This window comes from Anarhichas minor, unplaced genomic scaffold, assembly GCF_050575085.1.
Source record: "Anarhichas minor isolate MPS153535 unplaced genomic scaffold, ASM5057508v1 ptg000025l, whole genome shotgun sequence".
Lineage (NCBI taxonomy): Eukaryota > Metazoa > Chordata > Actinopteri > Perciformes > Anarhichadidae > Anarhichas > Anarhichas minor.
Window position 1 is genome coordinate 10,061,794 of NW_027466471.1, and position 26,124 is coordinate 10,087,917.

At 41.3% G+C, this 26,124-nt stretch overlaps 1 protein-coding gene across 1 annotated transcript in view; it reads right to left on the reverse strand.

Annotated features, from left to right (window-relative positions):
- The window catches only part of LOC142957592 (netrin receptor UNC5C-like), a 174,477-nt gene that overhangs the window by 42,310 nt on the left and 106,043 nt on the right, over positions 1–26,124 (reverse strand). The window contains exon 4 of the mRNA XM_076099516.1: positions 18,122–18,225. Within this exon, the coding sequence (XP_075955631.1) occupies positions 18,122–18,225 (104 nt within the window). The remainder of the gene's footprint in view (positions 1–18,121; positions 18,226–26,124) is intronic.

Below are 26,124 nucleotides of genomic sequence, written 5' to 3' on the forward strand. Positions count from 1 at the left end.
GGCTTGTGTATTTATGTAATCTGTAATCAATTCATGAATCATTCTAGCTTGTGTAGTGAGCTTCAGCTCCGAGGTGTATGATCAGATCATTTCCCTGCGAAATAGAATAAAACTAATACAGGCCTTTACTGGCAGCTAAGGTCTCGTGTGACGATGAACTGAAAATAGCTGCGGCCTTTGATGATGCCTGAAGGTTGAGCGCGTTGGACTGATGTGTCCTCCACTGGGCTCAGACAAAGAGACCACATGTGGCGGCTATACTGCTACTGCCACCGCATCATTACCCACAGCTGGTGTAAGGGTTTGTGTGTGTGAATGACAGAAGGTGGCTGATTGGATCAAGCCAACCCCAGGGGGAATGTGTGTTTGTTATTTTAACTCTTGCCCTCACCTGGCTGTCTCGCTAGAAACAAACTCTCTCTCTCTCTCTCACACACACACACACCATAAACATTTTGTTTATTGCCATGCTGCAGATATCAAATAATGACATTATACATGCCTGTGATCACGCATACACACACACACAACACCTTTGACACACTTGACACGTGCACAAACAGAAGCAATGCTCTTGTCCTCTGTTTCAACTGTAACATGGTTTTAAAAAAGGTTCAGGAAGAGTCCATCACTTTTTTTTTGGCTTTCTTTTCAAAGGGAAACAAGGCTTTGTCTGATCAATTACACACCCACTTTGTTCATGTTTTCTTTGTGCTTGACCCAGAGACTGAGACCTTAATTTGCCTACAGGTGTATTTCAAACCCTGTGCCCCTGAATACTAGATAGAAGCAGCTTTGTCTTTCCTCAGTTCTTAATAATGTATGTGCTTGTGGTGTTTGGATATTGCAATATATTTGTAGGGAGGAGTGATACATTATAATATGTAAATACTTCTGTAAGTTGTCTTACTCACAAGCTAAGGACAAATGTCAGATATTTTGCTGTGCAATTTTAAGGCAGCAGAAAAGCGTACTATATTGCACAATCTATTGACATTTGCATCTTTCTTTGGCACTGAAACAAAGGCTTGGTCGCATGCTGTGCAAGATAAAAGCAGGCCAAGATATAAAGATGTATACTCCATTTTGTTGCACTTGAGAGCAGCACAAAATGTTTTGAAACGCAAAGCTTTGCCGTATATCTGCTACCGAGAGCAGGGACATCATAGTCAGTGTGTCAGAGGGAGAAACACAGTGTAAATCTTGCAAAAGCAAAACAAATGGCAGACCACAGAGCAAGAAGTGAGACAACAAAGCAAAGAATATCTATGACAAATGCTAAAATGTGACATGCTTTGTAGAGCCACTACAAAGAGCCTCATATGGGAGTTGATAACAGCGCAGAGATAAAGCGTCTATGGATAAAATCTTCCACTGAATCACAACATTAATTTTTCAAAGTAGCAGCAGGCGCAAATACACAGATACACAATAAGGGTGTGACGAAACACAATATAGACCAGTTACAATAAAATCTGATTCTGCAATCGAAGACGGGGACATCAAGCTGTACTGCATGTGTGTGTGTGTGTGTGCGTGTGTGTGCGTGTGTGTGCCTGTGAATCACTGAAGTGTTAATATGATCATCCCCTTGATTAGCTAAATTATCTGGATCCCTTTAAGACCACAGATGAGTGGGTTAAAGAGCTTCCCGAGGTGATTACTCTACCTATGTGTGGGCGTGGACTGAGTTTGCTTTGTGTGTCCGTCCATGTTTTAATAACTCCAGCCTCCACAACCAGCACCCACTCAAGCAAGCTTTGCCACTTCATTTCATGGCAATCTGAGAGCCGGCATCAGAGGAGAGAGACAGTGGACGGATAAGGACAAAGAGCTAAAGGGAGTGAAGTTATCTTTGTTTCAACTGACCACAGGGTTTGTTCAGGGCAATTGTTTTTGTATCTTTTGAAATAAGGATGGGGGAAAAAACTCCAATCCAATCGGTTTTAGTTTTGTACATTCATTTGGCACATCTTTGTCTGAATCATCCTGAGGATGTGCCTAAACGCTGATTCATGAAACTAAAAATAAACAAATTGCATCTGAGTTATACGTGTAAAGCTTTTTACTCGTTAATTTAATGGCTACCCTGTCTCAGAGAAACTACCTTGATATAATTTGTTTTGCCAAGCATGTTTTAAGGGAAACATAATTAATTGCTGGATTATGTCCACAGCCAACATTCTTTTCATATGGAGGAAGTGTTTTAGTACTGCATGTACAAAGCTGCAGGACTTTGACAGGTTTAGTCAACAAAAGCACTTTGGTTTGGGAACGATAATGATTTTGGTGATATTTGACTTTTCAATGTTTGACAAGGATTTTTCCCAAACCTTAACCAAGTTCTTTGAGTGTCTAACCAAATACATAATTCATGCTTTATTTGCTATAAGTGGATGTTCTATATATATATACCACATAGAAGGCAGTGTTAACCTCACACTCAGTGTCCAACACTAAAGCTGAATATATTTTTACGGTCTGCCAACGTTTATGGGAGTTACTGAGACGTTTGCATGACTGTTTCTTTTATACCTATATGAATTATTTTTAAGATATTTACTTTTTTTGTCATTTCCAATTCAAACCTGCCTCCCGACCAGAGCTGAATAAAACAATTGACTTTCTTGGAGCGATGCATTGTTGACATTTGGAAGATGTGCATGTCAGGTTGCCTGCCAGCCTCTGGGAGAACTACTATGCGTACGTTTGCATATACTTTAATTTGTAACTTCGGAGAAGTATCATTTTTCTGCCAATCATAACACCCTACACACCCCATGCCCTCCCTACCAGCACACACACTCAGACACACACACACAAGCACACTGCCAGATGTGCCACACTCATTATTATTGGCTCTGACCAGCATCTAGAGAGACATCACCGTAATTGGCATGCTTGTTTCCATTATCAAACACTCGCACATGCACGTATGCTCACACAGACATATTAACAAAGCCACACACACACATACACACACGCGCACACAAAGCAATATGCCAACCTAGTTCTCAAGAGCCCGGTGAGTCCAGTCAGCAGAAAATAACCCCGGACAGAGAGAAACAACAAAGGAGAAAAGGAGGACATTAAATCAGCCATGCAAGAAACAAAAAAGACAGAGATCACAGATGAGAGAGGGCCAGAGGAAGACAAATACGTGGAGGAGGATGCAGGAATTAATAAAAAGACAATAGTGGAGTGGCAGCAGGCTGAAGAACCAGAGAGCAGGTGGGAGAGAACATATTGAGAGGCATAGACACAGACAGAAAGAGAGCGAGAGAAGAGAGGGAGGAAGAGAGATGGGTGTTGGCAGAGTACACCATCCATCTTTCTCTTCTGCTGCCATCAGCTTTCTTGACACAAACCCAGACAATTGGCTATAACTGTCTGTGTGTGTTCGTCAGAGGATAATACCAAAACATGTCTCACACACACACCTACACACACATCACCCGCCTCCTGATGTGTAGCTAAGTAAAATAGTAATCAAGCTATTCATTAGTGCAGTAACAAAGGCCATTACTGGCTAATCAACAATCTACAGACTCAATCGTGGAAAGCTAATAGAAATTTAATCCAACAGAGCACATGAATATGGTGAAGACTGTGTGTGTGAGTGTATGTGTGTGTGTGTTGATATTAGACAAAACAATTAACTCATTGTGATGAGATGAACAAAAGGACTTTGTGGTTTCAAACAATTACAGGAGAGTACCCATCATTGTTTGAAAAAACGAAAACAATTGGTCCTAAATTGCCTCCCTCAGCATCAAATAAATGTAGCACTTAAACTGAAATCAGACTATAAATGCACCAAATGAAACTATGACGCACCAGGAAGTGTTTCTTTTATACCTCATTCATGATGGTCACCGTGAATACAAACACAGGCCATAAGGATTATGGTGGAAGCTACTGAACACAGCTGTACTGCTGTATCATCAATAGGAAAACATGGCGGCTAAATCCCATTGAGTTTGTTCAAGACAATTAAGATACATTTCTATTTGTAGATAGAGTAATAGGAACTCTGCTATCTTACATAGAGCCTACTCAGACAATAGAATGCATTACCAACTCTCACTTTATGGTCTTAGTTGATTGATGTGGTGGAAGAGCCATTCTTTTAGCACATCTGTGCTCACAATATAGCTTATTATACAGAACGAAGCAAACAATCAGGTTACATTAGGAACTGATTTGGAAAAACGAGTGCAGATATGTGTTGTGTGAGTGTCTGTCTCCTTCTGCTTCCATCACTCTGCTGTGACTCTTCTCTTGGCATCTCTATACCTGCATTCTAACAAATACAAATGGCTATATTTTGCTGCCAACAAAACCTCTGGGCTAAATGTCCTCTTAACGTCAAGGGCTATACCTCACTCCCACCTCTACGACAGTAACACGCTCTTCATCTGCACCTTCCTATTAGTCGTCCCTACGAACAAAATCTTCCTTTTTATTTCGGCCAACGAGTTTAGCCCCTTGCAGTTGCTAGCATACACAGAATATGTACAATGCTGTATTGTTTTACATACTCCAAAATGACCTAAATGCAGCATGTTCCCAACTTCAAATGTATTTCCAAGGGCGTGATCTCTTAGATAAGTATACCTTAAGAACTAAGTAGGAACATCTAACATGAAGAGGCAGGGATAAATAGTCTTCATTCGGGTTACCATCAAAAAACTGTGACTTGCTTAAAAGCTGGATTTAGGAATATATCCCAGGAGCAAACAATGCTGACATAAGCCTTCTGAGAGACGGGCAGTCAGACATAAGCAGATAATACGGACAAACAACAGGAAAATATTAATCAAAGATACGGATGGACAAAAGAAAATAGAATAAACTGTCGAGACAGACCGAAGAGACAGATAAATTAAAATACAGCACCCAAAAATGATTAGTTTCAATGCTATATGTAAGAACAGTGTCGATGTCCATGCAGTAGTCAGGAACAGTAACCTTGCCAATCAATTACATTGATTATGTTAAGTGTGATGTTCATTCAACTGCAGAATAGCTGTAGCATTTCACATCCCTGTCTTAATTGGCCATATGCCCTGGTGTTTCTGTCTGCATCCTTACTACACTTGGGAGGTGATTAGGACAATCCTGCTGCCCACTGTTACTGTGGGGAACTACTAAAGCCACCAACCCCACAACAATACAATACACGCCAGGACTGGCCAGACCGGGCAGATTGTGCAGGTTAACGTAAGGTCACTGTAGATGTGCAGGCATACATACAGGATGGAAGTGGGTAGAGCGTGCATGTGTGTGTGTATGTCGGTGTGTCTGTGCCTTTATGTGGGCATGCCAACACGGGATTTCACAGGCTCTGACAGCTTAATTAACTAGATCCAGGCGAGTGACATAAAGACCTAATTAAACACATGGACATAACTGGGTCGCGGTCGACAATCATCCTACACTGATGTTCTGAAAGACATCTAAAAGTTGTCTGTTTCAGCTTTTTCAGAGTTTTTGTTGCATGTGTGTTCTATAAATCAATTAAGGACACATTTTATCTTAGTTATTTTGCCTCTATGCTGTAACACAAAACATGAAGGCAACAGAGCTACAGTACAAGGAAAGCCAAACAGGGTTAGCCTAAAGGTTACCCTAGATTATAACACAATATACTTCCATGTTACGTGATGCAGTATTTTTGGCTAATTATTTCTAGTCTTTGTTTTGTAAAAATGTATGTCGATATGCCAGATATATGTTTTAAAGTAAAAATAGCTCATTGCATGCTCATGTACTGCACAATTTAAAAGAGAGGGGGATATATATACTACACTGTATAATCTATTAAAACTCTCTCAGAGAATTCTCAGAGGTCCTGTTCATAAGAGGAACGAGGACTTAACGTATGTTCTTAGAAGACTCGTATACCACTAGGAATTCAAATGTAGTTGGGCATCGAGGATGAAGTATGTATATAATAGAAAGAATCCCCAACGTGCAGCAGAGTGTGAGGAAGAGCAGGGAGCTCTTCAAAGTGTCCCACACAGACAGAACTGGGACACAGTCGGACACCAAGTTGGACTGGGACAGGCCTACAGAGGTCTATTAATAACCTACTACTTCACTGCACCTTGGTACACTTTAACTGAATGATGCATGGCACACACGTATGATACGCAGGTATTATTGTACTCAGCTGGGACTTGTGCCGGGAGTATTTGTTTTGCAAAATTCAGCCCATAAAATACCTAAAATAATTTGTATCTACAGTATGTCCTGAGAGCCTAAATAAAGCCACAAAGTGAACGGTTCCCTTTGTACAATGTACGTTTATAAATTATATAAAGGAGAGGGTGAACGAAGAAAAGGGAGAACAAATAGAAGCAGGTGAAATGAAGGAGAGGAGAGGAAAGGAAAGGAGAGGTAAAACAAGGAAGTTGCTCAGCACTAAAGGAGGTCACAGATGTGCTGAACAGAAAGCTGGCACTAGCTTCTCTAGGGTGCACACATGCACAGACGGACACACACACGCACACACACACACACACACACACACGCACACACAGAGCGTTACCTCTGAGATTTAACACAGGTGCAGATGCTTCACAGTGATCTATTAGACTCACCCTCTCATGTCAACATTCAAGAGTGCAGAGAGAAAGGGAGAGCGAAAGATGGATGGGGAAAAATCTCAAGAGAGGGTAGGATAGAGAAGAGGTATTTCAACGACAACGGTGAAGGAGCGAGAGAAAGATAGAGAGTTAGGGAGGCAGTGATTATGGTGGAGGAGGATGGAAACAGGGAGTGCAGGCTCGGAGCAGATATCTGTGGGTGATCCATTAAAACTATCCCGACAATATCAACAAATAGGAAGAGGAAGCGAGAGAGGGAGTCCGTGGGGGGAAAAGAGAGAGTGCAATGGAATAAAAAGGACAAATGAAAAGGTAATGAGGAGGTGAGGGAGTATAAGGGAGAGGCAGAGCGATTTGGAATTTCCATGCTATGTCACAATTAGGGAAAGAAAGATGGAGGGAGGGGGAGCAGAACTGGACAGAGGTGCTGCATGGATGGAAAGGAATGGAGAGAAGACGGGGAGGATATACGTACATGGGGAAATCTATTAGGCCCAACACTTGGGAAAACATGAGAAGGAAAGTAAAAGTCATGTGAGGAATGCGGGGGAGAGGGGGTAGGAAAGAAAAGAGACAATTAGGAGGGTAATATTTTACCTCTGAATGTTTTGTCAAAACATAAGGTGTGTGAGTGTGTAAAATAAAATACACCAAGAACTCCAGCGTTCACAAGCCATCTCTCAAGCATCAAAGACGTGGGCAGTGCAGAGATGAACTACCACTCTGGAGGATTGATAGATGGGCTGCACTTTTGAGACATGGTGCAGGTGGTTGGTGAGTAAATGGGAAAATTAGATGTGCAGAAAGTGTAGAAGGCAGAGAAGAAGGGCAGTGACATGGAAGTTGGAAAACCATGAAAGAGGACGTTTCAGTGACGGACAGCAAAGTTTGAGGCTTGGCAACGCGACTACGTCATTGAAGCACCAATACGTCCAACTATTTTCTGACAGACAATTCAATAAAATAAAATTCAGACAGAAAGCAACACTTTGACTACAGTTGCTTAGCAATACATTTATTTCCAGAGAATAAAAATTGATTATCACTTACATTATGGAAAGGTTGAGTGAACACTAACCATTAAAAATGTGGTTATGTAAGGGAAACAAGGCTAGCCAGGAAGGATGGTTCAAAGATGAGCTGGAAGTATTGCACTTATTCTAAAAAGATTTTTTCAATATTTAATTTACTACAGTTGGAAAAGCAGGAGGGCGTCGGGACAACCAAAAGAAGGGAAGCAGGTGAGTCTGGGAGCAAAGCCAATTTTCTCAATTTCATGGACTGCTTATTACATTGCTGAAGTAAAATATGCGTTCAAGCTTATTCTACTTGCAATTATATATTTTAATCAGTAGTTGAAGGCTGCCCTGGTCTATCCATAATACTTAAAGACAAGAGGACGGCATCAGACAATGATTTGTTTATTTGTGAAATTAAATATAAAAATAATGTCTTTCCTAGAATTGCTTTCCAAGAACCAAGAACTCGTATCAAGAAAAAAACACAACAGATAATTGGAATGAACAGAAACTAAATGAACAAATAAACGGAGTAAATAGAAAATCAATTAGACAATACATGAGGACTGTGACGGAAGCAGTGCTAGCTGAGGGGAGGAAAAACAACAACAACAACAACAACAACAACAACAGAGATGACAGTTTGGGGTGAGTGAGAGTTAGGGGATGGAAAGTTGAAATGAGACCCTGGGCTCCAATCATTAGAGGAAGAGGCAAGACGAAAAACATCCAAATCCACTCAACAGCTCAGACACGTCGGGGAAACGTTTCCCCAAACAGATGCTGACCTAGTAAGAGCTAGAATCAGAATCAACACCTCAAATATCACCAGGGAAAAGTTCAAAAGGGAAATACTTTCTAATTGTGATAGGAGAACTGAAAGGTAGGAAATTAAAAGATTAAACCTGTTTTCTCCTCTCTTAGAATATAGCCTGCTGTACTTTGCGTTCTCGACTAATGTGCAAGCCCTGAATGTCACAAGGCGATATTTGCGGTATTTAGCAGCATACAGATTTCATGAGAGCTGTGTAAAATATCTTGATGGAAACTGTCAGAATATCTTCGCACAAAACTGTCAAACGTTGACCATAAGATTGGGATCGATTTAGTCTTTTTTCTATTTAAGCAAAATTAATATTTCTTAGCAGACTCACGGATTCCAATTCGTATTCCCATCAATTATTTGAATGCAGAAAAGTAGTTCCACCCCTATCATAACTAAAGATAATAACCACTTGAATGCCTGAATGCGTAAACTTAAGCAGACACAGCAAGCCTCCTTTGGGAGATACTTTGGAGCTTCCTTAAGACTTAAAAAACAGTGTGTTGCCTAAATGACTTTCCTGGTTGCTGTGAGCCAGTGTTGAAATGATTGACAGCTGGTTAAATCATAGAGCAGCCCCGTGAATGGTTACGGGTCAATGCGGTAAACGTGTCTCCGTTGCTTTCTTTATTTCTCTTGAGAGTGATGTATTCCACATTTCCTGCTGAACCTTCTGGTTCACTAAGTACTTTAACATCACTAATGGCAACAACAGAAGACGGAGAAGGAGGAGGGACAGAAAGATGAAAGTGAGAGAGATGAGGAGAGAGAAATAAGGAAGAAAGTAACAGTGGGGATGAAATGTGAGCAATGGGAGAGTATGATAAAGAAACCACAGGACACAGACTGCTGAAGATCATTTAAGTGCTTCAACATTATGACCTAAAAACACTTGTAATGTCTTGACTCGTCTTGAAATGAATTATTTCCTGGCAAGTTGCACCATATACCTATTTTGTGTTTTGTTTATTTGACAATTCATTTTAAAATGACACATGGTTGCAACACCAATGTCCATGCACAATTCAAAGAACATCAAGGATAACACGAGAAAGTCACATGACTTATTTCCATTGGGGTCCCTGTTGTAAAGGTCCCTAACTTAAGTTTGCTTCATCCAAAGATTGCCCATACAGTCATTTACATTGTTCTTACATTAATTACAGAACAACAATAATTCTGATTTTGGAATTGGAAAAAGTGTGTCTAAAGGCATGAAATGAATTCAATCAGAGGTGGATGTTATGGGTTTCAAACAAGGAGTGTTTTGATCAGGATAATTTCTCACTCAGTAGGACAAAGAGGTATGTCCCCAAATGTCTTTTTACACATCATCAATGAAGCACTGTGTCCCTCTTTCCATCAAGTTCAGACTTATAGTCTAATAGTTGTGTATTGTATAACTAAAGAACGCATGTCCGATGTAGGATTCAGGAGATACAAATTAGAACCTGTGTTATCATCTTCAACCTCACCCACCAGTGTGTCAGATATTAAATTCAGGGTTCATGATAAAATCACAATAGTTTAACAGGGTCTGAATGAAAACAAACCGACTATAAATGATGCCTCAACTATTCATCCTCCAGAATAAAGGGATGTATGAATGTGTGTGTGCGTCGGTGTGTGCATGTGTGTGCGCGCATGTCAAAGCTGATTCACTGTACAGTGTAGGAGTGCTGATGACACTCCATAATTATTAAAGCATGAAGAGGCTCTGAGCTGATTGGGGGCATGCTAATCCTTTTTAATTGACTCTCCAGCTCTCCAGTGTTATTAAAACCGCCCAATAACAAAATCAGCTTTGCTTTATTAGCCGGGTCAGCTGAACCATGGGAGACCTCCCTGTTTGTTAGTGTTGCATTTTGTTGAAGGCTGTAGAGTGAAGTATGATCATGGTAAACAAACAGCAAAATATACACGTATAAAACAGCCTATTTCAATTACATTCAGATTGGGAGATACATCTATGTCCACTTTGAAGTGCAAATGCAGGATATTCAGTGTCCTTTATGTGGTTAAGGTACAGAGTTTGGGGGTGATGAATGGGTGTTAAACGCGTTTGACAATTAATGTTGGCCTTTTATCATGACAATGACCTTTCCCAAACCAAACCTTAAGTAAGAATGTTACTTGCCTAACCTTAAAAATAATTCGCATCTGTTGGAGGAATAATCAATTACAAATTGGGTTTCTGCAGAGTCGTTCTTTTTGGTGACTGAGTTGATGATAGTGATTTTTTACAGTACACTATGAACCGGAATGTGTTCAGCCATTAAAAAAAAACACCTTTTTCAAATTGCAGCATTGATTTTACAGTTTTGATTGACAAAAAAAGAATGCAGATGCCATCACGAGCAGCATATTCTCTCTTTATGGTTCCCGAGAGAGCTAAATGAGCATCTTACCTCTAAGTGCTGTACATCGGCCTCCGCAAGGTCACACTTAAGTAAGACGAAAGCCGTCTACCTTCCAAAGAATTACGCTTCTGAAATCAGCAAAGCATCAATAGCGCCAAGAGCTTCTTGGCAGAGTGTGATAAGCCGATGATTCAATACAATTCTAGTTGGTAAGCAGTATCGTGGTTAATACGGCTCAGCAAAAATGTAGTCATATTTGATTTCACACCACCAAACACATTTTACATAGTGTTAAATGGAGAACTGCGTTATGGCAGTAAAATATTTTATGATCACATATCATTACAAACATATTCTCTGCTCCACACGGTCATCATGTGATAATGTTCTGTTATCAACACAGTCACAATTATGAAAATATGAATTGCTCCGACAATGACCTCCTTTAGTAACTCGCTGAAGACTACTTAACTAAACAGTGATGTAAGTGGAAAAGCAATTAATTGTTAGCAATTATTCAAAGCCCTGGCTTATTAAACTTTTTCAGTCTTGGTCACAAATGAGGAATTTAATGTCCCAATTGCTCAAGTAGTTAAGTGTGTGAAATGATGTCTCAATTATTGCCAAAAGTAGGACTATTTTTAGGTGTTAAATTATTTGATAAATACGTGTCTAAAATGTTTGCTGTATTATAATGATATATGCATAAACCGGCTTACAGGCTTGTGAGCACAACTTTACAAGTTTTTTTGTGCTCCTTAAAAGGTCTAACAACTCATAAAACTTGACAGAACAGAGTTTTGTTATTTGACACCCTAGTGTCAAAACAGTGCGTTCATTCATCCATGACAACACTGCCAGGACCGCCGAGGGCAGCGCGGCATCACCGCTTGACAACGCAGTACACTCTCCACTGTCATGTCACCATCAATGCAAAGCTTTGTCTCAGAACTGTGTCAAGAAAGACAGGGGTTTGAGAGACAGCTATAGTGACAAAGTGAGAGAGACAAAGTGAAAAAGAGACAAGAGTCCACATAATAGTGTGAGAAAACTTTAAAAGACGTGAACGGAAATGGAGACATAGATATAGCTCAGATGGGTAACTGTGCAAGGGTGTATCTAACACAGAAAGGCAGTGGAAACAGTCAACAGATAAGCATTAATTACACAAAAAGAGTGAAGGGTCAGCGTTTCAACACCCGCACATATAAAACCCTTTCCATGTCACTGTCAGAAACACATTAAAACAGGGTTAATTAGAAAGGTGGACTATCCTATGGTTTTACCAGGGCCTTTGAATGGGTAATGAAAGGGGAGAGAGTAGTTTATCCTAATTAAGGGGGTGTGGAGGGGATCTACACAAACGCCTTCATTATCTCCTACTCTCATACTGCTGAGCCAAGCACCCACTCAACCCACTACATACCACACTGGCAAAGAACCTCCTAGTCTCAAAAAGACTCAAACCTCAGACCACAGAGAACTAAATCTGCATTATGATCACTGGCCTACATGGATGGATGGATGGATGGATGGAGGAGAACAACGCAGGTTGGGTCATCAGTTAGGAGACAAAACACAGGGCAACTAAATGTAATGAGAAGCTCCCCTTTTCGAGTTGTGATTGTTAGTTTCCTTAAATGGCCTGTGAGGAAGCCAACATAAATGTCTGGGTAAGGTGGTTTTGTAAATTTGTACAAATATGACTGTACTGAGAAAACGTGCAAGCAGAAACACACATTTTTTGACTGTAAAAAAATACAGAGAGATTAGTCAATATAATAGTGAGGAGATTCGATAGCTGATGCTGAGATTCTGCAACAGAAAAAAACACACATTTCCAACGCAGTTCTGCAGTCTGCTGCTGTCTGAATCCACTGACACGGCTCATCACTGGATGAAAAGGCCTTTCAAAATCGCAGCTCACACGAGATGCACCGAGTACACGTGTTCTCCCTCTTCCTGTGTATGCAAGTGTGACTATCTTTCTGAAAACACAAAGTGGTTATAAAAGACTGCACTTATTTCCAGTCCACGGAGTGGAGGAGTCAAGGAGATAAAGCCTACTGTATGTGTGCTTATGTGCATGTCGATTCATGTGTGGGGAATACAGACATCATTAGATAATGGTCACAATCCCTCTCGACAACACCAACAACCAACCACAATACCTCTACATCACACGAGTCGCTCCTCCTCATCTGCCCCATTTGTAAATTGCTCTGCAGTTATAGACCGTCGCAACAGCGTTTTAATAATCTTAAAACCATTTCAATAATTCACATTCGGTAAAAAAAAGAAGAGATTGCTGACTAATCTGTGGATTACGGTGATGATTTCTGACAGAGGTTGAGGATCAAGGTAAAATGTGATGGGAGATGAGCTGTGGGGCTTACTATGCTAGCTCAAAGAGGATTAAGGTAAGGATCTATTGGGGAAGCAGCATTACATAAATTGTTTTGGAGCACAGAAACACACACACACACACACACATGTGCTTCTCCAGAAGTGTGCCAGGATGAAATGACTTTAATTATTCTGGTGTAGTGGTCACAACATTTTTGCAAAGCTATGGGAAGATCCAGGGCTTTATTTGATATAACATTCCTATCCCTTGGGTTTATTCAATTTTATTTATTCAGAAGTAAAAAAAAAAAAAGAAAGAAATACCATTCTACTTGCATTCCTTTGCTGGATACAATGTGTGTTTCACCTATAAATCAGTTTAAAGAGCTTTTGATGGAAGAATTGGTAGGTTCTGGGGACATTTTGGATGTATTCAGAACTTCCATAGAATTTATCTTGCAGCATTTAAAGCATTAGTCGTTGAGGCCGAGAGGAACATTGAGCTCCAGTAGGATCTGAAAGCAGTTTAAAGCTAAAGGAATTCAATAGATCTGCTTCAATCTCTGGGCACAAGAGAGCATGCCTTATTTGTTAGACAGATTAATTCACACTGTCACTGTCCATTTAAAGCAATCCACCACCGACGGTGTTATAACCTCCAGATAAACTCGGCAAGTAAACGTCATCATACGACACATTAACAACGGGGACTTCACGGACTGAAATGCAGTGCGTCTGTGTACAGTATACTGTACGATTGTGAGAGTGAGGTAGCCATTACCGTTTTAGCAAAACTGCACCACTGATGCTTTCTGACAGAAAAGTCTGCTGTGATTTGCATCACAAAAAGGCATTCACGCACACTGAGAGACACCCATACACAAACACACACACACACACACACACACACACACACACATGCTTGTGACTGGACTTATTCCACACTGTTTGACGCAGAAAGTCATTCACAAAAAATGACATTGATAGTCACTGCGAGGGAGGCCAAATGTGTGTGTGTGTTTTGTGTGAGGTGTGGCTGTGCCTCCTGGATTCACACAAACACACATTTGAACACTACGAATGTCCCAGCTACTTCCTGGTTATATGGTGTATGTGTACTGCCTGAAGTAAACACTTTTCAGTTGCAGGCTGTGATCGGCTACATGAAAGCAACCTCGGAGCTGGCAGCTGGATGTGAGTCTTGCTGAAGGACACTTAAAGCAAGACAAACAGTGCTGAATGCTGGTGGATTTGGAGCTTGCAGCTTGAATCTAAATCCCAAGGACAATCTCCCTACACCACCCTGGTGCACATCACAGTGAAATGTTACTTGAGGTTTATTGTGATATAAATATAGTAAAATATATGATAAAACCTCTCACTAAAAGTGGTCTCTGACTATACTTAGAATGTATCTTCTAAAGTGTAAGATGAAACTCAGATAGATAATGTATTGGTTGATGATAAGCCAATTTTAAGTGGAGAACTTAAAGTGTGGATTGAGTGGTTAAGAATGTGACAGGAACTTGACCAGGCTCCAGACACATATCCAGTTACTGTCTGACTCTGCGCGTGCATGTGTGCGTGTGTGTGTGTGTGTGTTAGAGATAGACACGTGGGGTTCCTGTCACCACACACTGATGTGTTTATTTCACTGCAGCTGGGGTAATCACTCACATGCTGAGACAGACGCAGGCAGGAATACACAACAATATTCACATAGACACTTACAGTCTCTCTCTCTCTCTCTCTCTCTCTCTCTCTCTCACACACACACACACACACACACACACACACACACACACACACACACACACATAACCCCACCTGCTATGTGCAGTCTACTGGCTTTGCCTGGCCTGTGGGGTCACTCCTACTCGCTGGGTTTCAAGATAAAAAATGTATTGTTGCTGTCAGGCTGCTGCCTACTTTTGCTGCTTCAGTGTCCTAATGAACCTCACAATATTTGTGGGAAAAATATACAAGTTGCCTCTCACTCAGATCTAAATGTTACAGTGCTGCTGGGCCTCAGTGGAGATTTCTAAGAACTAAGTTCGAATTGACCTTGGACCAGAAAAAAGTTATATATGAATATAAAAAAAGTATAAAATCAAATCAAACTTTTCATCGAAAGTGAACATTGTGCTGCACTTGTTGCAAGTTCTCTGAATTCACCCTCTGTGTCCATAAAGCCTTTCCAGTTGAACTGCCGAACCCTCCCTGCTGAATCCAATAGCTTTCCATCAGCTTTTAAAGGCTTTCTATCGCAGTCTAAAGAGATTTAGATGTTTCTCAAGGATTTCGCAATGCCTGAAATTGTGTCTCTCAGGAGCTTTAGATTGAAAGAGAGAGGGGAGGAAAACACAGAGGAGACTGACTGATGACAAGAGCAGTAGCCTACTGTCAGAGGAAAGTGAAAAGGAAATAATGGTGCATTGGTTGGTGTCTAGTCATTTTCTTTGCAATCTTGGATTGGTTTGACCCTGACCTCTCACGGCTAACAGTTGTGCAGTAGTTAAAATGATCACTGGATAATCTGTCCCTTAGTGTACCTCTTGTCATGCTTTAATGTGTGTGTGTGTGTGTGTGTGTGTGTGTGTGAGTCAATGCTTTGGTGTGGCATGTTGACAGCCACGTGATGCCAGCTGGGCATTACGATCTGGGTATCACGTATCAGGGCACCAACCCCATCGCATTGACAACTTTACAGCAGTCGTCAACTGGTCGACAAGGCAACAACACCCGCTAATATTAGAACATTTTTAGAGAGGTCACAGGACCCCAGAGCTGTCAATCAAAGACAAAAAAGATGGTTGTCTCTGTGTGTATGTGTGTGTGTGAGTAAGTGTGTGGAGGAGCGAGTTAGAGAAAAAGGAAATGAGAATGGCAAAGAGAATGGACATGATAAGAGCAAAGAGAAATAGAAAGTCAGAAGAGATAAAAGAAAAAAGGTGAGCTACAACCTGAGGTCATCAGCAGGTTTTAAAACTAAATCCTTCTAATCAGCTTGGACATAGATGTACTGCAGGGGGAGACAGACCAATCCACTTGCCCTGAGATCCTATTATGACAGGAGAAAGGAATGGGAAAGGTAGCAAATTGAACACACTCGAAAAAGAGCTCTCAGTGTGCGTCCGTGCCTTTGTGCTTGTGTGCATGAATGTATTATGTTCCAACAGGTGTCAAAAATAAAGAAAGCAGATGAGGCAGCAGTAGTAATGAGTCATTGGCTTTGAGATCTGTCTCAAGAGGAAGGAGCGTGAGTTGTGAGTGTAAACGGGGTTGTGTGTCAGAAAGAGAGACAACATGAGTGAGAAATAGCTGTTTAAAGTAACCTATGTCACAATATGATGAATATATAACACTTGATTAACCTCAGAGATTTCTAGAAGTGAAAGGACACGAAAAGATAACTGCGTTTTTTCCAAACCTCCTGTCTAATTCTTTTTCTGCCCCACCTTCACCGACTCACTCTCCCTCCACTTTGTACAGCGGTCTGTCTGAGTACCTCCCTCGCCCCCTCTCCTTCAACCCCCTTCCACCCCCCCCCCCCCCCCCCCCCCCCATCTCTCTCAGGGGAGCTGTACTTAGATGCAATTGAAAACGACTATCAAACCCTGAGGAGTGAAAACCTGATTCAAAGACTCCTTATCCGGTAGCGCAGCCCTTTCCAAGTGCTGTGCCGCTCTTCCCCAGCGACCAACTAAATGAAATTATGTCTTTTTATCCATTCAGGAGGGAACGCAGCCAGATGAAACCAGCAAAGTAAAGAAATATCTGAATTGCGAATGAGGTTCTTCACTGTAGTTAAGGCCCTCAGGGAGTGGAAGTGACACGTGTGGCTTCGCCAAAGTGGATGTTCACTGCACGACACGGTCGATGAGTGAATAAAATGTCGATGTGCTGACAATGTAGTAGCAGCATACACAATATTCTCTTGCATTGACGAGGGTAGTGTTGTGAAGTTGCGAGCATGTATGTGTCAAGTGCTCTTGAGCAAAAGTCACGCATCTTAAATGGCCAAAACAATGATGTAGTGATTTGGTCCAAACTTCCACCAAAGTGAACTCAACCAGTTGTGCGGTTTTCCCTTTCCTGCTAGTTTATTCCCTTCTGTTCACTCTTCACCAATATGTTCATCCGTGCTAATGAAAAGGTACATGATAGTATCTCCCAGTCCTTTTGAAGAAAAGCAGGCAATTTCCACTTCTGTTAATTATCCTCATTATTTCCTGCAAAGCTCAGGTACAGCAAGAGAGACTGCAGAGGTTTAGCCTAAATTCATCACTCTGAGACAGTTGTGCTGAAACTCAAATTGGCTCTCTGGGGACATTTAAGTCTAAGTTTAAACTTTGGATCAGTGTTACCTCGTTGCAGCAGAGCTTTCAAGCAACTGTCACTCAAAACAAGATTCGGGCTGTTTCCCTGATTTCTCACTGTGACACTTCAACATGAATGCCGTTGTACAATGTGATGCTTTATGTTTCTGAAAACATGTTATAGGAAAAAGTGTGAAATTTATTTAGTTTCATTGTTTTCATTTGTTCCTCCTGTGATTAAGTCATTGTTTGTCTCAGTTACATCGTTAACAAATGGACATTTGGGACTATTCCATGTTGGAATGGGTGTTTGCAGTTGCTGTATTTTTGATTTTGAGATATTAAGTCGTACCAGTTCAGACACAATTAAAAAGGCTAAGCAAAAAAGTCAAAATACTTTTTCATTCAGCACACCCTTCAACCACTGACTGTGAAAAAGTGCATGCGCCCATCAATGTTCTGCTGTCCGTCATTCACAGTTAGATGGTTCAATGAGTTGATGATTCTTTTCCATTTTGTTCACATCCTCTGTTGTCTTCATGCTACATCTCTCTCTCATTCTTTTCTAGAAATCCTGTCTCTTAATCAGACGTCCTGCTTCACATTCACCTCAACTTAAGGTTAACAATAACGCTGCACGTACCTCAGCAGATGGTATGCCCTCCGGAGGTCGACACTGTAACAGCACTTCCTGCTCCAGAGATACTTCCTTTCCCAGAGGTTCCTGTTCGAATGACTTCTTCAGGTCTGGGGAAAGAGACAAAGAGAGACAGGAAACTTAATGACTGTTGAAGGACAGGTTATTAGGCGAGCCAGAGAGACTATGACAAAAAGGATCTACGGATTACATCATACTGATACCGGATAACATATTGATTTAATTGAAGTGATATGGTTACGATACAGTGGTGGAAATTTTGCTTAAGTAGCCAGTGAAAAAGCTCACAGATCAGCACACTGATCAAAGCAAAAAGCCCCAATGGAAAGCGGACTTGTGTGGGAGGCCATTTTGCAGAAGCATCCTGTGATTCAGCAGTCAGGGAGCCCATTTAGGAGATGGTGCCGTGTCATTGTAAAGCGGGCTCATTACCTCATTTTCCGCTGCAACAATGACACAGTAATTATGGAGTCGGTGGTTGAAGTCAGCCATGCATATGTTGACTTCTCCCACTCTCCTGTCACTTTAGAAATGTACACAACAAGGAAAAACACTTAGCTGTATATTCTTAGAGGCAAGTGCTGCTCACAAGGGTGTACACACACACTCGCACGCACGCACACACTCACAGATAGACAACGTTTGCATGTTAAGAATGTTAAAACAGTTTTATACGCACAGACACACACAAAGCTGATCATGCTTTCAGTGCATTAGCTGCTTCACACATTGAACACAGGCTGCTTTTGTTGCATGTTCACCCACCAATCACTACGCACAATATTTTAACCCTGCTGTCGTTCCATGTAGACATGCCGGAGTGTGGGGATCTCAAGCAGGCCAAAGACAATAAATGATTCACACTAATGGTCCACATGCTGTGATAAATGACAGCATTACAAAGCAGCGTGGAATGCACTGCCATTTCCTCAACAGGACGTTTCAGAGAGGGCTCAGCTGTTTTCATTTTGGACGGGAAAAATGCTCACAGCAGCAGACTTTAAGACAATGAACAAGACATTTAAAGAAGACTGACGGAAAGAAAGACAAAAGAAAGCAGGATGGAGTGAAGGCGTTGAAGGACGTGAGTGAAAACACAAAATAAAACTCTTGTGGGTGGACGGATAAATGGATGGATGGACAGTTTTGTTTCACAAATCCTTTTGCCGAATACATTTTTGTCAGAGACCACGCTTGTTATACACAAAAGAGTGAATTGTATTCATTGCGAGGGTTCAAAAGGGGAAACCACTCTTCAGCTGCTGATGTTCAGCACTATTGTCTTGCCTCTGCAACTCTTTCCCGGGGAATTTCTTTCACTACACTACTTTATAAAATTCGTCTGACGCTGTAATGCCATTCACTCTTGCCATTGTCTTTCACTTTTCTGTCCACCTCCCTAGTCTGCTGCCATACAGCATACAGCGTGCTGAATGCATATATCCCCATATTGGCAGCTGGGCTTAACACATGTTACAATAATTAGCCTGCCGTACAAAAAGGCTGTAAAACAAATTGTAAGCTGAGAGGGGTGGCAATGTTGCGGGACTTAGCAGGTGACTTTATTTATGATGCTGATCCGATGCTGTGATGTATTTCTAAATGAGACCATATGGAGGGGACGGAGCTTTTTTCATTCAAGCTTCTGGGTGCAACTCAGAGGTTTGTGATCTTATTTCTGATCGGACTCTACACGATCTGGATAAAAAGATCTGCAAAACGTCTTATCCATTCACATAGCTACAAATATTGATTTGTTGCACACACGGACATGGATGTGTCTATTTGACATGCATGCATATGTATGGGAGAGCAACATTTGTAACTGGATGATAGAGTTTCCATATTGCAAATTGAATTTAAGTCAGAATGTAAGGATGATTCATTACATTGGCTACATACTGTGTCTGCAGGAACAGGGTGTGTGTATTTCAAAGTGATATCCAGAGGTTTGTTGATATGGCAGCATCAAGTAAAAACTTTCACTTTGAAGAGTTTGAGAGTCACTTTGTTAGTTTGTAAAGGACGGCGGCAGCTGTGTAAGACAAATCCTCTCTCTCCTCTGCCCTTTCGTTTTTAAAACCATACGGAAAACATCCATAGGAGGACACAGCGTGTGTGTGTGTGTGTGTGTTATCCTTGTGTCCTTTTCCTCTCCTGGTTCCCAGGTGTGCTCTTAATCACCTTATCCATCAGCTGTGGAACACCATTTGTGGACACACACACAGACACTTCTTTAATGCCGAACTGGTCGACTCAGAGTCACTCTCTGGGTATTTCATCAGGACAGTCACCTTACAGTGGCTATCAGACATTGAAGCGGAGTGAAAGAGAAGGAGAGGTAAAATGGGGGGGGATGGGGGGGCAGCAGGTGGGGGGTTGAAAGATGAGAGGCAGAGCGAGAGAGAAGTAAGGAAGGAGAAGTTGGCAGCACACAGCAGGACCTAACTCTTTCTTAATACCAAAACCACCTGTTTGGTCTTCACCTAAATACTTGTCCACCACAGTCTCTATATCAAGCCACTCAGTAGAAGCTCATGTCAGTGAGTCCACCTTGTATCATCTGTATTTATCTGCCTCATCTCTCTCAAAACCAACCAGCAATCCATAAAAACCTCCCAGCCATCAATCTTGATTACATCTCCTTCATCATGATCCCAATCCTACAAAGACAAGGGGAGACATAAAATCTGCCCAAGCTTACAAAAGTATAAGAAGTTTTGAAGGTTCATATTGAGTTGTATTCAACTGTTTGAATGTTGAATCATGAATCACTCTCTCCCCCATTCACATAGACAGACTCAAATACTGGGGAAGCATAAGGGGCTGTGGTGAATTGATGAATTACTAAGCGCTGTAATTGTGACGTTTGTAGCTCCACTTTAACTCAAGCTGCAACATTAACTATTTAAATGTAGGGATTTTAATAAAGTGCAGTACAGTTTTGCACAGAAACCTCTGAGGGTAAATGTAAATGTAAATTTAAGGTAAGACAACTCACACTGTCACTGTGTGTTTTGGCTGTTAAATGAATAGTGCAAACGTTTGTCAGGCTCTATGATCAATGCAATGAAATGCACATCAAACAGTGACTTGGTGACAGCTGATAAATGTGTCTTTGACCAAAAAATTCATCATGTGTGTTCATACATGCTAACATTACTAATATCCAGAATTAGTGGGCCTCTGCACTTCTAACTTGTGCAGGCACACACCAGAAATGTAGTTTAAGCTAGCAATGTCTTTCCAAGTGAGGCAATACAACGAGTTTTGTAAATATGAGGACAAGTGAGGCATACAAACTCGCCTCAAATAAGTAGTTTATTTCTGAATATTGCAAATATTCATATTCAAGTTGAAAGGAAATTTGAATTTGTATGTGAGAACAAGGCGTCAGAGGTTATAATGCCGTCTGCTTCCTAGAGATACACCCCTAAGATTTCACACATTCTCCAGAAAAACATCCCACCTGAATGACAAGGTTTAATTTCATACATATAATTCTTATCATCATCAGATTTCGTGTGGAGAGCTCTATTGGTTAAAAGAGTTATGTGAGGACACAGAGTATTGCTGAGGCTGAATGATAACTTCATAATGCAGTCAATCCCTGTGGGGGATGACAGCCTGAACAGAGCATGATGGTTCATTATGGGAGTAATCACCCAAAGCTTTAGCCCTAAATCCACCACATGGCTACCCACACAACACGCAGAGACACGCGTACACAGAGTGATACTGAGAGACAAAGAGCGAGCGACAGAGACGGTGAGATACTGTCTCAGTGAGGACAATACACACAGGAGATGGAGACTAACAAGCAGGCACGACACAAAACGACCACAAACACAGACCTGCACACGTAAACGCAGCAAAATAACAAGCTACAGAGAATGAGGAAGTGATTGATGGTTGAGACACACTTCTCTCATGCCAGCCAAGTTCAGGAACAATTTCCTGGTCTTAATTAGTACGGGAGATGGTGAAATGAGGAGCTGGTTGTGAGAGTTGATTTCCATAAAGATTGAGAATGAAATTAAAGGAGATTAAAGAAAACCGCTCGAGGGATGAACAGACAACACACTCACACACACTCACACATATTCCCACATAGTGCTAAGCTATAGCAGGCCATGACAGACACACTTTTTGCCAGTTCGGTAGCAATAGTGTTACGAGCGTGTGTGTGTGTTTTAGAGAATGAGGCAATGTGACATTGTGTCCACGGCACCAGGGGGACCACAAATTCACCTCAATGGAAGGTGTGTGTTTCTGTGCATGTGTGCAAATGTGTTCCCCGAGGGAAATGTGTGCACAGGGGAGGAAGGACAGCTGTGTCCTATCAATTCACTGACCCCAATTCACTTCCAAACACTATCCAGCTTCATAAATATAACGAAAGCAGAAATAAATTCACTGCACAACTTAGAACTGCAACAGGGTTGAAAAGTACAGAGGGCAACCTAGAGAGTTCTTCAGTGTGAACCACCTTATACGCTGTGTACACAATAAAGCAGTGTAAGCATCTATTCAGAAGATGACCTTTCTTGCATAAACTCCTCTTTTTCCTCTCTCTCAGCCTCCTCGTCTCCCTCCCTCCCCGTTCCTCTCTGCCTCCTTCCTTCTCCCTCTAAAACTTCTTCCACTGCTCAACTAAAACTGTTATTATTTTTTTGTGGTGAGTTTGTTGCCTCAGGCACCTTTGCATAAGCACATTTCAGAGCAATTATCCAAAATGGGTGCCTCTGCCTGCATGCAAGCCCATGCCAAATCATAACGGTTTTCCCTGGTGGAGCTGCTCGAGCAATAAAGAGCAATGTGAGATTCTTGGTAAGAAAAAAAAGCAAGCAAAGTACTCTCCTTAAGTCACAGGGAGGATCATTTGGACACCCACACCATGGCATGCAATGGAAAGTAAGTGATAGAGCACACAAGCGGGTAAGGTAATATTAAATAAACATTAGGAAAAAAGAAATGTAACTGAGGTGTAATTAAAACACATTTGTATTAAAGTTAAGGTAAAACAATGGAGTTCCTGCTGTGGCTATAATAATATGTAATATATGCCGAGAGTCATGACATGGTCTGATTTTTACAAGTAACCAAATAACTTTACTATGTGCTGCATAATAATGTTAAGCTGGATTAGCATCAACTTTGTGATCATATAAAACGTTTTGAAATATATTCAATGATATGGAATATTTATGCAAAATCATGGACGTTTTTTTCATGACAATATGTCCTGAATTAAAAAGGCATTTAGTATTTGTTAGAGCTGTAGCAGAGTATAGTCGGGTACCTCCTCAATCTTCGGGCACTCATACCTTCGTCTTCAAATTAAATATCAAAAATGAAGTGCTGAAGGTGTTCTGTGACGTTGAGTGTCACAGTCATTTTCACTGTGGTTATGTAGGGAGTCATTTTCTCTAAGTGACTTTCGAGAGTCTCTTTCCACTTTCCTCATGGAACTCTCCACCCTGTCATTTCAACACTTCCCAAACCTGTGATCAGCCCGAGACATCAGACAAGGTATTTCCATCCACAGTCGAGTTTTGAACAAGTACACAACTCTCTTCGCTGACATGGCACTGGCAATCTGAAGCACAACAGATGAAATGATTGAAACTGTTCACTTGTGATCCTCAGTGAAAACAAATGATCAAAGTAAAGGAAATGCTGTTAGTGTAGAATGTTTTAAACGTCACCACGGACTGTTCTTCTCTTTTGACGGTATGTTGGAAGAGTCAATACAATGCCAATGTTACACTGATATAAATAGCAATTTGTGCTCCAGCAAAAGCAAACATTCATGAATTAACTAACATTTGTTTCAACTGAAAATATATTTTTTACTTTCAACCATTATAGATCTCAGCTCTGGTGATGCATTTATTGAATCTGTCTTTGTGCTTAATGCTTAACAACTCCATTGTATTTAGTTCCTTTTTGCAAAAATCATTCTTTTTTTGTTCTGACCCTTGACCTGCAGACTTGCACAATGAACTGTTCGGGAGTCACCTTAGCGACTCTGTAGTTCGCCACGCTTGGACTTTGGAAAGTGACTTTAGTTTTGTGCAGTTACATCAACACTCTGGCTTACCACTTTAACACTTAGGAGTCTGCTGAAGCCGTCCTTGACATCTGGGGAAAAGCTCTGTGGCTTGCAGCGATGGCGAGACATCATAACCACACATCCACACACACGCGCTATGGGTTCTCACTATGAAAATGTTTATTCAGCGTTTGTGAGCATCATGAGATCTAGCTCAAAGCCAGAAACCAAGACTCTCTTGATAATGTCATCCAAAGAAAAACGCTGTAGGTTTTCCACCGATAGCGTTTGCAAAAGTGTCGGGGTGAGTGTGAAGGGAGACACAGCCTGGATCTTTTGGCAAATCAGTTCTGATTTGAATATGCATTTCTGAAACTGCTAAGCAAGCCATTTCATGCAAATAAAAGGAAAAATGTCATTGAGACTGTGGTTGTCGGGGAAATTTGGTTTCTGCGCTGTGGAGCAAGTGTCATACCTGAGAGTTTGGCTAACATACTGCAGTTGTTTCCAGTTGCTGAGGTACAACTGCATGCTTATATGGTTGTAAGCAACATGCAGGTTTAATCCAAAATGAGTGTAGAAGAGTTTGGTTTTAATCAATGCTTAAAATCGAACACAAGAAATCCCTGTTGAGTCTTGTTTTCCTTGGTCCAATTCATCCATGATGAAGGGAAACCTACATTCATGCAGCTGAGACATTTGCATCATAAACAAAACAGGAGAAATTCACTAACAGACATTTTCCAGTTGACACAAGGAGCCGTCTGGGTTGCTGTCTCCCCTAGTGTCTGGACTCCTGATTGCTATGCACACACATGTCTCAGTGGAGAGGTGGCAGAACAAATTGCCATCATCTGAAATTTGTGTGTCTCTGGGTGTTTGCGTGTGGATGCATGTGCGTGTGTTTGTGTGTCAGTGCGACCTTGACATATTGCTAATCCGTTGAAGGAGAAAGACTCGACCTGAGAGCTGCAGGGCCAAAGAGCATGACTGACACTGCATGCCCATTTGTGTGTCTGTTTTGCTTACCCTTATGTACGTACCTGCAATGCTGTGAATAACTGAGTGTAGGTGTTTGTGTGTGTTCGTCTCACCTACTTTATAAACTTGAATCAGGCTGCCTGCGCACACTCATAACTTAGCTGAAGTGGCCTGCTCCAAAAGACCAACTAATCACTCAGAGATTTAATATCTCTGATTGTGTTTTTGACAGGTTTACAGCCACGACACTGATTGTCATTATCCAGCTACAAACTGCGTATTTACATAATGCCTTGGAGTGTTAATTCTACAGTTATTAAACCAGCCCGAAGACACCGGAGCGTGAAAAGATAGAGGCGAAAAAAAGGGCGCACAAGTGAGAGAACGAAACAATGAGCACATGATCATGAGCAAAGCGTGAAAAAAGTAAGAAGAGACAATAGGAGTGGGGAAATAAGGAAATGAGTGGGAAAAGGAGATGGGAATGCAGGAGAGAAATGCTGAATTGCTATTGCATGGTGCGGTAAAAAAAAAGACACTTTGCTCAGCAAGCTCTAGCTGCCAGGAAGCATTTTAATCACAACAGTAGATTCAAATAGGAGCCGAAAGCGGGGTAGGTCAGGAGGTTGGGTCGATTTGAAGTAAAAGGTTATCACAAGAGGGGGCTGAGTGTAATCAGATCTGGTTAAGGGAGAAATCACTGTTATAATACAAAGAGAGAAAGTGAAGGACGAAGGGGCAGACAAAGTCAGAAGGAAAATACACACCACATAAAAAAGAAAGGAATGAGAGGCAACGATGAGAAAAAAAGAGAGCGTAAAGTCAAAGAGAGGCAGTTCTATCATCTTTCTCCTCCCTGATATCTATTGGCCCTTCAAGCCTTCCTAGAGGCATCCTCCATCACCATCCCTCTGCCTAACCTCCCAAAGAGGTCTTACGTGTGTGAAATACT